Here is a 16,063-nt window from a genome sequence, read left to right on the forward strand (position 1 = left end):
CATGGGAAATGCATTCCAGAGTATAGAATCATCATCATCTTCCTATCCCTACTTCCCATTCAGAAGGGTGATGGGTAGTATCCAAACACAGGTGTAGGGAAGCATAATAGTAGAACTGTCAGTTCACTATAGTACAGGTATGTCAGCATTTTTTTAAGGACAGTTGTTACTGAAAGTCTAGATCTGGTTTGTGTTCATGCAAAATGTTGTTTTAAATTAAACAACTTTTAAGTGGGACAAGCTTTAGGTTTTAGAGTGATGAGAAGTTAAAAGCACAAATAGTGCATATTTCAGATTTCAAACAGCTTTCCAGTGAATCATTGACAACTTCATGTGAAAAACAGGTGTTAATTTATATGCTGCACCAGAATACTGTCATGTGCCAAACATGTTTTTTGTGTTACTGTAGTAAGTTACCAGTATTGGGCATTATAGTGTTATTTGGTTCAGCTCACCTATTGCCTGTAACTCTCCTATGCAGTTTATTTGTTAAGGTACCCGTATATTTGTGATGCAGTTTTACGATAATGTTTCACTCTTGAGTGTTACAGTAGTTATGCACTTGAGGATTGATCATCCTTTTGCAAAGAAAGAAAGATCAATTCATAAGAGTAATTAATATGATGTTAAAGTTACTGGTCGACTGTTTTGCTGCGTAGTATTGTAGAGTATCCTTTCGTGTTATAAAGGATATCATAAATACATGTGAGGACATTGTGACAGGTGTACTCAAACCATTATGTGAATGACTTCATATGAAGTTGTGTTTTTTAGATTTATTAGAGTGGCAGCCAGTGCCAAGTCATTACTTGCTAAGTAAACAAAAATGTTTAACTCCCTATAGGAACACGAGAAGAAAACTGGTGTTGATCGAAGTCTGCTGAAGGTGCCAGTCCACATTGATCACAGGAACCCCACACGCTTTGAGGTGGAGGACCTGAAGAAGCTTATTGTGAAGGTCAGTGTTGTTCATCCATCCATCCATCATCCAGTCCTACATTGCCTCATGAGGAGCGTAGGAGACTGGGCCTAGGCAGTTGGTCCCAGCATTTAAGATGAGAGTGACCAGCCTCACTCATCCCTGAGTGGCATCACATGAGCAATCGACCCCAACCACCCTTTGGATATAAACCTTCACCGGCTCAATCCGATTGGAGCACAATAATTACCCACTAAACCACCAGGTGCCAAAATTTGGTTATATTGTTACCACCCAGCATAGTAAATGGTATCCTGGTGCACAGGAAACCATTTGGCTTGTCACTCAGTGTAGAGTCACCCACAGTCTGAAGGAAGTGGAAAGAATGAAGGAAAGAAAGACAGAAGAGGGAGTGTAAAGTCACCCGTAGGCAGAAGGACAAGGAAAGAATGAAGGAAAGAAAGACAGAAGAGAATGGAAGGAAAGAAGGATGGAGAGGAAAGGGCAGACACCCGAGAGCAGCACTTCATCAAGTGAGTGGATGGTGAGCGCCCCCACCTACCACAATTACATTAGATATTACAAAGTGTACAGTCACCCCAAGAAGTGACGGCAGAGTTTCCTATTGCTTCGGTCACTCTGCATTGGCGTACGTTCAGTGAAAATTTAGTGAATATAAAGTAAAAATTCTGTGCCCCTGTCACGTCTCATGACATAAAATATATACTTTATAATGCTAAGAATCATGTAAAATGAATAACATAGGACAGTGATATACTAGAAGTTAACATTTAGATATGTTTCCCAATCTGAATGAATATGTAATGTATTACTTTGCGAGTGGTGTGCAGTATAACTTAGTGTTCTTGATGTATTTGCCTCCAAGGATTTCAAATACTGTACACATGCTCTAGTTTCAGTGACCAATTAAGGAAAATTCTTGTGACTGCAATACTATCTATCTATCTATCTATTGCCAGACGCCTCAATCCCGTTTGGGGTGGCCACAAACAAATCGCCTCCAAGTCGCCCTGTCCCCCGCCATTTCACTGCCCTGCTCCCAACTCACACCCCCCTCTCATATACCTCTCCACCCCATCCCTCCAGCTCATCCTTGGTCTCCTCTTCCACCCTCCACCTCACTCACATACACTCTCTTCGTCAATCTTTCACCCTCCATCCTCTCCACATGGCCAAACCACCTCAGTGTGTTCCTCATAACGCTTCCTATCACATCCACATCCACACCACAACGCTCCTTTATATCCTCATTCGTCAGCCTGTCTCTCCACGTGACTCCACAGGCTCCTCTTAAATAACTCATTTCCACTGCTCTCACTCTTGACTTGTGTCCTTCCAACAATGTCCAAGCTTCACTTCCGTACGTTAGAGTTGGTATCACAATACTGTCATGTAGTAACTTTTTTACTTCCATGCTCACTTCCCTGTTTCTTATCACTGCTTTTAAGGAACCAGCAACCTTTCTTCCCTGCTGTACCCTTTCAAGCACTTCACCCTCCAAACCTCCATCCTTACTCATCACACTACCCAAATACTTAAACGTACTCACATTTTCCAATTCCTCACCATCCAACCTCGCTGTACATTCACTGACTTCACCTCTCTCAAAGACCATCACTTTACTCTTCCCTACATTCACCTTTAGGTTCCGTTTCTTACACACTCTCTCAAACTCATCCACCAAGCCTTGCAGCTCCCCTTCGTCTTCACTCAACAACACAGTATCATCTGCAAACAACAGTACAGGGAGTTTCCAAACACTATCCTCTCTCACCAGGGCCACTCCAACATCCACTACCCTACCTTGTACCTCTTTATTACCCCATCCATGTACAGATTGAACAACCATGGAGACATGACACATCCCTGTTTCAAACCAACTTTCACAGAGAAAAATTCACTTAGTTCACCATCCACACGCACTGCAGCCTTCGCACCATCGTACATACTCTTCACAGCATTCAGCAACTTCCCATCTACTCCATATATTCTTAACACTTTCCACAATCCTTGTCTATCCACCCTGTCATATGCTTTCTCCAAATCCATGAAAGCCGCATACAACTTCTTTCCCTTCTCTAGAAACTTTTCCACTAAAGATCTAAGAATGAATATCTGATCTACACAACCTCTTCCCTTCCTAAAGCCTCCTGTTCTTCTCCAACTAATTTCTCTGTTCTTTCTCTAACTCTGTCTATAAGTAACCTACCATACACTTTTCCTATTATACTAAGAAGACAAATGCCCCTACAGATTACCACACACTTTTTTTTCCCCCTTTTCCTTTGTACAAGGGAATAATTATACCTGACTTCCAATCCTCCGGGACTCTACCTTCCTCCCAGGCCAATCTGCACATCTTCCACATCCATTCTACTACTATCTCTCCCCCATGCTTCAGCATTTCACCACACACTCCATCAATTCCTGGGGCTTTCCCCGATTTAACTTTTCTTCATTGCTTCCACAACTTCCATCCTACTGATTTCTTCCTGTCTTCTCACCTCCCTCCTTCTCCCAGCCATTCCCCAGCCACTTATACTCGCATTACTTCCATCCTCCACGTTCAACAATTCCTTAAAGTGTTCTCTCCATCTGCTCACTTTTCTCCCTTCTCCACTAGTAATCTACCATTTTTATCTTTCACTCCCCTGCTAACTTCACTTCCACCCTGTCTTACTCTTTTCACTTCTCTCCAGAACATTTTCTTACAGTCCCTCCACTTTACACTCAAATTCCTTCCAAATTCCTCATCCACTCTCTTCTTACTCTCTCTTACTAATCTTTTCACCTCTCTTCCTTTCCACATATAACTCTCTCTTCCGCCTCTCAACTTCTTCCACGCCCCTATTTCTCATCCATTCATTGTATGCTTTCTTCTTTTGTGCCACAGCCTTTTTCACCTCTTCAGTCCACCACGCTGTTCCTTGCACCCCCCTCCGTCTTCTCTTCCTTCCACACACCACATCACATGCTGCACATATTTCTTCTGTAAATATCTTACACACACCTTCCACGTCTCCCATCTGCTCCAATTCATATTTGCCCAATTGTTCCTCCACTTCTCTCTTATACTCTGCCTTTTTCTCATTCTCTTGTAACCTTTCCACTCTCCTTGCTACTACTCCTTCCTCTCGTTTCCTTTCCCTTCTTCTATTCCTCCATCTTACTTGCAACCTAATTCTGGCCACCACCAAGTAGTGGTCAGAAAGTCCACTCCCCCAACCTCTATACACTCTTGCATCCTTTACACATCTTCGCATCCTTTCATCCACACACACATAATCAATCATTGCCTTCCTTTCATTCAGTTCACCACCCACCCTTCTCATCACTCGGGCCATGTATACCTGTGGATCATTTTATGCCTGAAGAGGGTATTGGCTATTACCAACCCCCTCCCAGCACAAATGTCCACTAGCGCACTCCCATTCTCATCTATCTCAGCAGGCACACCCCACTCACCAACTATTCCATCCACCTTCACATTACCAACTTTACCATTCATATCACCAATCAAAAACACTCTCTCACTCCTTCCAAACTTTTCCATGCACACTTCCACATTTGTCCAGAACTCTTCTCTCACTCTTCTAGCACGATCTTGCGTTGGCGCATACACACACACAATCGCCCACATTTGTATTCCAACTTTCAACTTTACCCACACAATCCTTGACCCAACTGCAATACACTACCCTATTATCAAATGCAATGGCTATGATATAGCAACATGGATGCAACAATAATGAAATTATTCTTAGTAATGATCCCCTACCTGTGGTAGCTGTGTGACCATTCTGCTCTTTAAACCTTGTCTTCCCCTCACATATAATAAATGTAATTTGTTACTTTATCCCTCCTACACTCCTCATGGGTCAATGTAGGATTGGATGATGGATGGATGAATGTTACTTTGTCCCTAGTTGATGCTAAATTGTTTTCAGTTCTAAGCAGATATGACAGGTTTTACCCATGTATCTTACACTAGGCAATAAAGAGGACTAAAATATTAGTTTATAAACTACTGCAATGCAAAAGCATTTACTTTTTGCTCCTTCTTTGAATCTGTAATAGCTTTCTTTTGAAATAAATTGCTGTACTGCTTAACTGAAAATGCTGATTTGGAAGTTCTTAACTTAGTGATTTGTGTAAGAGCCTCTGCATTTTATTACTCTTGCCAGTCATTTGTGCTCTGAGGATAATAGGCTATGACAAGATTCTCCAAAAGCTCCGACTCTCTGCTGATTTTTGAGGTTCTTTCTTTATATTTTATTCACTGACAGTTCTCTAGCGTATGTTAAATATTCCAGAGATTTTTCCTTATGGGAAACTGGCCAAATGCAGTGTAATAACTGCATGTCTTTGAGTAAAAGTTGTCTCCTTTTGTGCTCGTTGATCAAACCATTTAAAAGAGCCTACTAACTTACGCCGTTTTCTTGCTTTCTGTCGTCGTCCATGGAGAAAACAGAATCAGAAATAAATGGAGTTGTAATGGGAATTATTTAATAAATGATAATGAACCCTTTTAAATGTTTATTGAAGCATTTTTCTTTTCAGTCTTACACTACTAAAAAATTATTGCTTGATACCCTATTAGATTTGAACTCTGCAAATTTTTCTTGACCGTCCCAGAGCAATAGTTCTGATATTTCAGTTTCTTTTAGGATTTCTTATAATCGTAAGTAACGAACTGCTTTCTACGATTTTGAAAAAAAAGGGTACTCTAGCATTTACTTATTGTTTTCTATGACAGTTTTACATAATACGTTTTGCCTTGTAAACATATAAGGAAGCGTATGTGCATTATTGCTACGCTTCTCATGGGGCAACGTAGGATTGGATGATGATGATGATGATGATGATGATGATGATGATGATGATGTGCATTATTGCTGACTGAAATCTTCTGGATACTCTGCCGTGACTTCTTAGGCCAACTGTACAATATCTTTAATACTGTGGTAGGTGGGGGTGCCCATCATCCACTCACTCATTGTAGAGGTGCCATATGATCTCTACACTGAGTGACAAGCCAAATGGTTTCCTGTACCCAGGAAACCATTTACTACGCTGGGTGGTAACCATATAACTGGGAATTCTGGCAGGGTTAAGTGTCCCCCAGATTCCCCTATCCAAAATCACTTAATCATGGCAGTCGTTTCAGAGAGCCTCTGAGGGCCCAATACCTGCCCAGGGCCCCAACCAAATGGGCAGACTCACATGGCCATGTGGAATGTGAGAGGTGTGAATGAGGAGAGCAAGAAGGTGGAAGTGGTGAATTGTTTAAGAGTGAGAGATATGCCATGATGGCGTTGTGTGAAACGAAGATGAAAGGGTGCGAAGTGGAGGAGTGGGAGGGTGTGAAATATGTAAGATTTGGAATGAATGGGCGAGGAAGATGCAAGGAAGGAGTTACTTTGTTGATGAATGAAGTGTGGCAGAGTGGAATGAGAGACTACAAATGTGTCAGCTCGAGATGTATGTATGTCAAGCTCAAGTTTGAGAAGGTGAAAGTGGCAGTGATTGCAGCGTATGCACCGTGTGAGGACAGGAGTGAGAGAGAGAAAGACAGGTTTTGAGATGAGCTGGGTGAAGTAGTGGGAGAAATGCCCAGGAGCTATAAAGTGATTGTGATGGGGGATATGAACGGAAGAGTAGGCACTGGTCTTGAGGATGACACAATGGGTTGCTATGGAGTACCAGGAGAAAATGATAATGGGTAGAGATTGAAGGATATGTGTCAGGAGAGGAGGTTGTGCATTTGTAACTCGTATTTCAAACAGAGATGCACATAAATATACATGGTATAGAGGGAAAGGGGATCGTGTTGAAAGAAGCCTGATTGATTACGTGCTCATAGAGAGGTCGATGGTGGGAATGGTTGCTGATACGAGGGCTGTGAGAGGACGATGTGGAGGTCTGTCAGATCATATGATTGTGGTACGCAAGATCAAGCTGAGAGGAGTGAGATGGATCAGGAGAGAGAGGAGCAGTCAGGGAGAAAGACTGAAAAGCGAGAAGCTGAAAATCAAAGAAAATGGCAGATTAAGACAGGACCAAAGTAGAGAATGAGTTAGAATTACTGAATTGGAATGAAATGGATCTGGACAGACTGTGGAATGCATATAGGGATTGCTTGGTTAGGAATGCTAAAGCGTTGTGTGGTGTGGCAAGAGTAACAACAAAGAAGAAGGTACGGCATGGTGAGATGAGAAGGTAAAGAGAGCGGTGGAGGAAAAGAGGAAGAAGTGGCTAAAGTGGTTACAGGATAGGGATTCAGTTGAAATAAGAACTGAATATGTTGAGAGCAAGAGGCACGTAAAGAGACTAGAGAAGAGGAAAAAGGAGGAGGTAAATGAGGATCTAGGAAGAAAAATGACAGCGAACTACTCTGAAAATAGAAAGTTATTCTGGAAGGAGGTGCGGAAATGTAGAAGTGACAGCGGAAAGAAATGGGATGGTGTGAAGGATGCAGGTGGTAGATTATTAACCCATGGAAATGAAGTAAGGACCAGATGGAAAGAATATTTTGAAATCCTGATGAATGGGAATAGAGAGAGCAGAGCAGTTGTAAACATGATTGGTTTTGGGAATGTCCAGAGAAGGAATGCAGTGCCAGGAGAAGTGACACTCACACAGGTGAAGAGTGCTGTGAAGCGGCTGAAAAATGGGAAAGCAGCTGGGGTTGATGAGGTGTATGCAGAGATGCTTAAATGTAGTGGAGAGAATGGAATTAAGTGCTTGTTGGAGATATGTAAGAAGGCATGGATGAGTGAAACTGTGCCTGCAGAGTGGAAAAAGGCTGTGATTGTACCCCTGTACAGAAATAAAGGTGAACGAAGTGAGTGCAAGAATTATCGTGGCATAAGCTCACTGAGTGTGGTAGGGAAGGTATATGGAAGAATTATTATAGAGAAAGTAAGAGAGATATCAGAAGTCCTAGTGAGTGATTAACAGGGTGGCTTTAGGAGTGGCAGAGCATGTGTGGACCAAATATTTGCAGTGAGACAGATAATAAAGGTTTGTGAGAAGGACCATAAGGTGTTTATGGCATTCATGGATCTGGAAAAAGCATATGACAAAGTGGACAGAGAAGGATTGTGGAAAGTTTTGCTCATGTACAGTGTAGAGGGTAAGCTGCTAGGTGCCGTCAAGAGTTTTTATGATGGTAGTGAAGCATGTGTCAGGGTTAATGGGCATGTAAGTGAATATTTACTAACATATCTCAACATGTTATACAGTCAGTCCTCATAAATCGCGGCAATTTGGGTCTGGACGACTGCCGTGATTTATGAATAATAACTCTTATGTGAAAAATTAATTTAGGTCTGGACTTTGGCCAACTCTACCCCACAGCACCCTACTTACACCTATCTAGGCACCATCAAACACAATCATATAAATTTAAGAATATTCAGTGCATGTATTAAGGGATCTCACCTTAATCCTATGACGAAATTGCTTAAGTGAATGGAGTGGGATGGTGTTGGGAAGAACTTAGAATCTCTCAGCACTTGTTCTTCCAAAACTCTTTCACCAGCTTTGAAAACTTCTCTCCCCTTTCAACATGACAAATGAGCTCCAAATGTTGACTGTACGACAACTGCGGCAGCTTCTTGACACCATACTGCTTAGAGCGCTTCATTGGGGGGTCGGGAGGGGCCATGGCAGGTAGGAGGCGGGGGGAAGTTGCACAAAAAAGGCAGGTAACTCTCGTACTCCACAGCGACGGTCTGTAGTGTGCGGACTGGCGGGACAAGAACAACAACAACATGGCGGCATTAGTATGCACATATGCCACCAGGGAAGCGCGGTGATTGGTTGTTGGGTCGCGATTTTCAGTTTGAATGCCGCGGTTTATGGTTCTCCTCGGAAAAGGCCCACTTGGGTGCCTAGATCCACGATTTTCCTGACTTAACAGTGATTTAAGGTTCCCGGCAGTCTGATGGCCACCTTGCCGTGATTTACAAATCCGTGATTTATGAACTCGCGATTTACAAGGATTGAGTGTACTATCATTTGGAAGAGAATTTTATTAGCTTTGTTGGGCCAGTTGGCATTTTGGTTCGTGGTATGGTTTTCAAGTAATAAGCGAAAAAGTACAAACTTTTTCCAACAGACAATAGAGTTTTTATTCTCGGAGCTCTAGCGAAAAACTTTTCTCAGCAGTGTTTTGTTTTTATTTCATCATCTTATGCAGAATTTCACAGGCTTTCTCATGGTATAATCAGATGTCTCCTATGCCTCATAGTTTTCAAGAAAAAAAGCAAAAAAACTACAGTGTACCCATGCCCTGTCTTGACTGTAGGGCAGTTTCCCGCCTCCCCCTAAGCTGCTGCACGTGTTTCACCATTTCCCTGCACACTAAGTATTGCACACTATATTTGTGTGATTCACTGACACTATTTTTATAGTTGAATACTCACATTTGATGCAGGGTAGAGGCAGTTTTATTCTGGGGCCAGGGTTAGAAACAGTAGCACAATCTTCATTGGCCTGACCACTGATAACGGCCATGAACACTTCACAAACACCTAATTTCCTGTTACAAACACCAAATTTTATCACAATAGTTCCCCAAAACTATACATAAGCACTACTGGTATAGTGAACTATGTAGCACGGCTGGGACGGGGGTAATAGAGGAGATTTAAAGGGACATGGGACCATGCACTACCTTCCCTACTGACAGCTCATTTGGTACTGAAAAACCTATATGCGCTGTCGTGGTTATTGGGACCTGCTGTTGCCAACTCATTACTTTTGACATGAGCTGGGCAAGCTGTGATGCCACAAAAAATGACGCAGATCAACCGAAAACTTTTTTGGGGGGCAAATTTTTTATGGTTTTATAATGCTAAAGGCACCACTGTGCATTTACAAGGAGAGACCCTAATGATGCCAAACACATCATCGTGTACGAAATGGTTGAGGGACATGTTTACTTCGTCTCTTGTGTTACCTCAGGTATTTCACTTGTGTCAACTGGAAAGTTAACTATTGGTATTAATGTCTCTGATGCCTACAGTTTTTTGTAAAGCTCTTCTTCTCTCTTCACCATCCTGTCTCTAGATATAATGACTTCACCGTTTTTGTATCGCATTGATATAATTTGTTGCTTTCCATGTGCCATTTTACTTTGGACGTGTTTAGCCTTTTTCTTTTCTGATGGTTTCTGTGATCTGATCCATGTTTCTCTTTCCTTTTTCTTCTCTCTTTCTCATGTTGATATGCATATTAATTCCACTCTTTCTGTTTCATCTCTCTTTGTATTGACTTTCATCCCCATTCATCTTGTCATGAGCTCAAGGGTCTTTTTTAAATACTTGTTGGCTTTGGTTGTATTAGCTTTCCCCAGTGCCTCTGCTGATTCTCGTAGCACTTTTGTTAGTCTGTTATTCAACTCATCAGTGTCGCACTTAGCATAACTAAAGCCTGAAATCTGTTTGTTATTTCTAACTGAAAGGTTGTTTTGTTTTCGCTTTGTTTTATTGGATGTATCTTTTTACTTTTAATCTTCTTTCTTTCACTTATGAAATTAAACCTGGCTGTGCAAGCCACCAATCACTTCTGAAATTGAATCTGGCTGTGCAACCCACCATTCTGTGGTCACTTTCTATATTTACTGTGACATCTATGATCATGTTATTGTTATCTGCTAAAATGAAGTCAGTTTCATTATTTGTTTCTACATTAGGACTTCTCCAGGTCCATTTTATCCCTGTTCTTTTGTGAAAGAATGTGTTCATTATTCTTATGTTATACATTTTAGGAAAATTAACCATTGTTTCACCACTGTCATTCATTTCTCCCTCTCCAAACTTTCCCATACATGCATCTCCATTTTTCAATTTGTCAACTTTTACATTGAAGTCACTCATGAATATAGTACTGTATGTCTGGTCTTCTTCCATAAAGTGAAAGATGTCATCATAGAATATTTCTGTTTTATCATCTGAGCTTTGAGAAGTCGATGCTTATACTTGTATTACTTTCAGGCGTATCTTTTGCCTAGTCTGATTACAATCCATGCTACGCTGTCAGATACTCTGCTGAATTTAGCAATGTTCTCTGCAAGATTTCTGTAAATTAGAAACCCTACACCACTAGCTCTTTCTTTTTACCTTCCACTGTAGTAAATAGGTTGTTGCTGTCTTGGAGTCAAATTAATTTTGCTTTTCTGTGGATCCCACTCAGACCAACAATATCCCTACAAATGTTTTCTAATTCAGTCATTGAGTTATCAAGTTTATAATCTTCTGCAAGGATTCTTACATTGTGCATGTAGATCTTCATGGATTTCATTTTGTTTAACGTCCCAGTCTCTGATTTGCTGAGACAGTACCTATTTAACTTTCGGTGGTGCACTACCCATAAGCGCAGGAGGCAATGCAGTTGGACCTTTAGTAGATGATGATCCAACAAGAATGCCTGACATATCATTAACTGTAAAATTTATGTTTGGTTGTGAGGATTGTTCTAGTTAATCTCACCTCCCTGCCCCATAGTTTCTGGTGATATGTAATTTTTTGTGTGTCACCTTGTTTAGTATATTCGGTGGTGCCTTATATATCTGTAGGGGGTCCCATGGTGTGCGCTAAGACAGAGTGTCATATACCTGCGAGGCCTTCCCCTATTTCCCACCTGGGGATGCACCTGGTAGCACACACACACACACACACACACACACACACACACACATATTTATTAAAATAGTTCCCTGGTTTTCCCTCAGACATTATTAATATCTGCTGAAATTTTGTGTTGTTGTTGTCTGAGTAACAGTTGATTATCTTTTTATATTATGAGGGCATTGTATGCTCTTAGGCGTCCAAATATTCGTGACAAACCTTTTTTATCATACAAGACTGTCCATTCTTAGGCGTCCAAATACTCGTGACAAACCTTTTTATCACACAAGACTGACCATATTAAGTTTTTGAATCTATTGACAGTTTTATTTATCTTACGAGTGGCTTTTCATGCTTTAAGGGATATTAATGGTACCGGTATTATTGCAGACAACAGAAGACCTTGAAAAAGTAGACAAGCAGCGTCATGATGAGTTCAAGCAGTATGAGCTTGAGAAGGAATATCAACGGAAGCACGAGCTGGCAGGGATGGATGAAGAGCACCGTAAGGAAGCCGAGACTAAGCATCAGGAGGAGGTGAAGAAGCATGCACAACATCCTAAACTGCACCATCCAGGGAGCAAACAGCAACTGGAGGAGGTTTGTACTCTGTGTGTGTGTGTGTGTGTGTGTGTGTGTGTATGTGTGTGTATACATTGTTCTTACCTAATTGTATCTTTACAGGAATGAATCAAGCTCGTACTGTCCCGTGTCTTAAACCATTTTTATTGTGCATATCCTTAAATTTATTAATTGTTTTGGCACACACTATTTCATTCGGTAGTGCATTCCACTGATCAGTTGCCCTGTTTGGGAAACTAAATTTCCTTATGTCTTTGTCGCCTCTCTTTTTATGCAGTTTTTTGCAGTGTCCTCTTGCTGATGCATCCCCATAGGTTATGTAATCATTTATGTCTATTTCCGCCTTCTCTGATGTGCATTTATATAGCATAATCATGTCTCCTCTTTTCCTACTCTTCTGTAGTGTAGGTAGATGCAGTTTTTCTTGTCTTTATTCGTAGCTTAGATCCCTTAAGCTTTGTACCCATATTGTAGCGGCCCTTTGAACTTTTTCAATCTTATCTATTTTTTTTTTTTAGAGATGAGGATTCCAGACTACTGACGCATACTCCAGGGTTGGTCTGATGAATGATGTTATTATCTTTCTCAGCATGTCTTCATTTATGTGTGTGATTGGTGATATGAATGGTAAAGTTGGGAATGTGAAGGTGGATGGAATAGTTGGTGAGTGGGGTGTGCCTGCTGAGATAGATGAGAATGGGAGTGCGTTAGTGGACATTTGTGCTGGGAGGGGGTTGGTGATAGCCAATACCCTCCTCAGGCATAAAATGATCCACAGGTATACATGGCGAGTGATGAGAAGGGTGGGTGGTGAATTGAGTGAAAGGAAGGCAATGATTGATTATGTGTGTGTGGATGAAAGGATGCGAAGATGTATATTGGATGCAAGAGTTTATAGAGGTTGGGGGAGTGGACTTTCTGACCACTACTTGGTGGTGGCCAGAGTTAAAGTTCAAGTAAGATGGAGGAATAGAAGAAGGGAAAGACGAGAGGAAGGAGTAGTTGCAAGGAGAGTGGAAAGGTTACAAGAGGATGAGAAAAAGGCAGAGTATAAGAGAGAAGTGGAGGAACGATTGGGCAAATATGAGTTGGAGCAGATGGGGGACGTGGAAGGTGTGTGTAGAATATTTACAGAAGAAATATGTGCAGCATGTGATGTGGTGTGTGGAAGGAAGAGAAGACGGAGGGGGGTGCAAGGAACAGCGTGGTGGACTGAAGAGGTGAAACGGGCTGTGGCACAAAAGAAGAAAGCATACAATGAATGGATGAGAAATAGGGGCGTGGAAGAAGTTGAGAGGCGGAAGAGAGAGTTATATGTAGAAAGAAAGAGAGAGGTGAAAAGATTAGTGAGAGAGAGTAAGAAGAGAGTGGATGAGGAATTTGGAAGGAATTTGAGTGTAAAGTGGAGGGACTGTAAGAAAATGTTCTGGAAAGAGGTGAAGAGAGTAAGACAGGGTGGAAGTGAAGTTAGCAGGGGAGTGAAAGATAAAAATGGTAGATTACTAGTGGAGAAGGGAGAGAAAGTGAGCAGATAGAGAGAACACTTTAAGGAATTGTTGAACGTGGAGGATGGAAGTAATGCGTGTATAAGTGGCTGGGGAATGGCTGGAAGAAGGAGGGAGGTGAGAAGACAGGAAGAAATCAGTAGGATAGAAGTTGTGGAAGCAATGAAGAAAGTTAAATCAGGGAAAGCCCCAGGAATTGATGGAGTGTGTGGTGAAATGCTGAAGCATGGGGGAGAGATAGTAGTAGAATGGATGTGGAAGATGTGCAGATTGGCCTGGGAGGAAGGTAGAGTCCCGGAGGATTGGAAGTCAGGTATAATTATTCCCTTGTACAAAGGAAAAGGGGAAAAAGAAGTGTGTGGTAATCATAGGGGCATTTGTCTTCTTAGTATAATAGGAAAAGTATATGGTAGGATACTTATTGACAGAGTTAGAGAAAGAACAGAGAAATTAGTTGGAGAAGAACAGGGAGGCTTTAGGAAGGGAAGAGGTTGTGTAGATCAGATATTCATTCTCAGATCTTTAGTGGAAAAGTTTCTAGAGAAGGGAAAGAAGTTGTATGCGGCTTTCATGGATTTGGAGAAAGCATATGACAGGGTGAATAGACTAGGATTGTGGAAAGTGTTAAGAATATATGGAATAGATGGGAAGTTGTTGAATGCTGTGAAGAGTATGTACGATGGTGCGAAGGCTGCAGTGCGTGTGGATGGTGAACTAAGTGAATTTTTCTCTTTGAAAGTTGGTTTGAAACAGGGATGTGTCATGTCTCCATGGTTGTTCAATCTGTACATGGATGGGGTAATAAAAGAGGTACAAGGTAGGGTAGTGGATGTTAGAGTGGCCCTGGTGAGAGAGGATAGTGTTTGGAAACTCCCTGTACTGTTGTTTGCAGATGATACCGTGTTGTTGAGTGAAGACGAAGGGGAGCTGCAAGGCTTGGTGGATGAGTTTGAGAGAGTGTGTAAGAAACGGAATCTAAAGGTGAATGTAGGGAAGAGTAAAGTGATGGTCTTTGAGAGAGGTGAAGTCAGTGAATGTACAGCGAGGTTGGATGGTGAGGAATTGGAAAATGTGAGTACGTTTAAGTACTTGGGTAGTGTGATGAGTAAGGATGGAGGTTTGGAGGGTGAAGTGCTTGAAAGGGTACAGCAGGGAAGAAAGGTTGCTGGTTCTTTGAAAGCAGTGATAAGAAACAGGGAAGTGAGCATGGAAGTGAAAAAGTTACTACATGACAGTATTGTGATACCAACTCTAACGTACGGAAGTGAAGCTTGGACGTTGTTGGAAGGACACAAGTCAAGAGTGAGAGCCGTGGAAATGAGTTATTTAAGAGGAGCCTGTGGAGTCACATGGAGAGACAGGCTGACGAATGAGGATATAAAGGAGCGTTGTGGTGTTGATGTGGATGTGATAGGAAGCGTTATGAGGAACACATGAGGTGGTTTGGCCATGTGGAGAGGATGGAGGGTCAAAGACTGACGAAGAGAGTGTATGTGAGTGAGGTGGAGGGGGAAAGAGGGAGGGGGAGGCCGAGGGTGAGATGGAGAGATGGGGTGGAGAGGTATATGAGAGAGGGGTGTGTGAGTTGGGAGCAGGGGAGTGAAATGGCGGGGGACAGGGCGACTTGGAGGCGATTTGTTTGTGGCCACCCCAAACGGGATTGAGGCGTCTGGCAATAGATAGATAGATAGAATGCTACTCTCATATTTGCAAGCAGTGTATACATGTTCCATACCTTCTCACTGATGTGGCCAGCTGGAGATAGTCTGTTATTGATAATCACACCTAGGTCCTTCTCTCTCTGATATGTGTAGGGTTTTACTTCCTAACTTATTATCCCAATCCGGTCTTTTTCCACTTTTACCAAACTTGATTACATGACATTTGTCCACATTGAATTCCACTTACAATGTATTGCTCCATTCATGAAGTGTATATATTTCTTCATGTAGTTCTTTACAAGAGTCTGTGTTAGTAATTTTCCTTTGCATTTTTGCATCATCAGCAAACATATTTAGATAGCTTTCATTTCTAATGTTGCTATCTATATCATTTATATACACTAAGAACATGATTGGTGCCAGCACTGAGCCGTGTGGAACTCCGCTAGTCACTTCCCTCCAAGATGAGTAATTTCCCCGTAGTACTGTTCTCATTTCTCTTTTTTTTAGAAAATCTTGCATCCAACAATACAGTTTGCCCCGGATTCCTCCTTGATTGTACAGTTTCCATAAAAGTCTTTGGTGTGTTACTCTGTCAAATGCTTTCTTGAAATCTAAATAGATACTGTCCACCCATCCTTCTCTTCTCTGTCATAGTAGCTTAACAGATTTGTAACACATGATTTTCTCTTTCTGAAACCAAACTGTCTTTCTGTTATCATATTGTGTAGATGATTTACC

At 41.7% G+C, this 16,063-nt stretch overlaps 1 protein-coding gene across 5 annotated transcripts in view; it reads left to right on the forward strand.

Annotated features, from left to right (window-relative positions):
• The window catches only part of NUCB1 (Nucleobindin 1), a 228,586-nt gene that overhangs the window by 40,446 nt on the left and 172,077 nt on the right, over positions 1–16,063 (forward strand). For all 5 annotated transcript variants that reach the window (XM_080276828.1, XM_080276826.1, XM_080276830.1 and 2 more), the window contains exons 5-6: positions 845–958; positions 11,965–12,174. In XM_080276828.1, coding sequence (XP_080132954.1) covers positions 845–958; positions 11,965–12,174 — 324 coding nt within the window. The remainder of the gene's footprint in view (positions 1–844; positions 959–11,964; positions 12,175–16,063) is intronic.

The sequence above is a fragment of the Coenobita brevimanus genome, chromosome 67 (genome assembly GCF_032717465.1).
Source record: "Coenobita brevimanus isolate Jiangsu-jjx chromosome 67, ASM3271746v2, whole genome shotgun sequence".
Classification (NCBI taxonomy): Eukaryota; Metazoa; Arthropoda; class Malacostraca; order Decapoda; family Coenobitidae; genus Coenobita; species Coenobita brevimanus.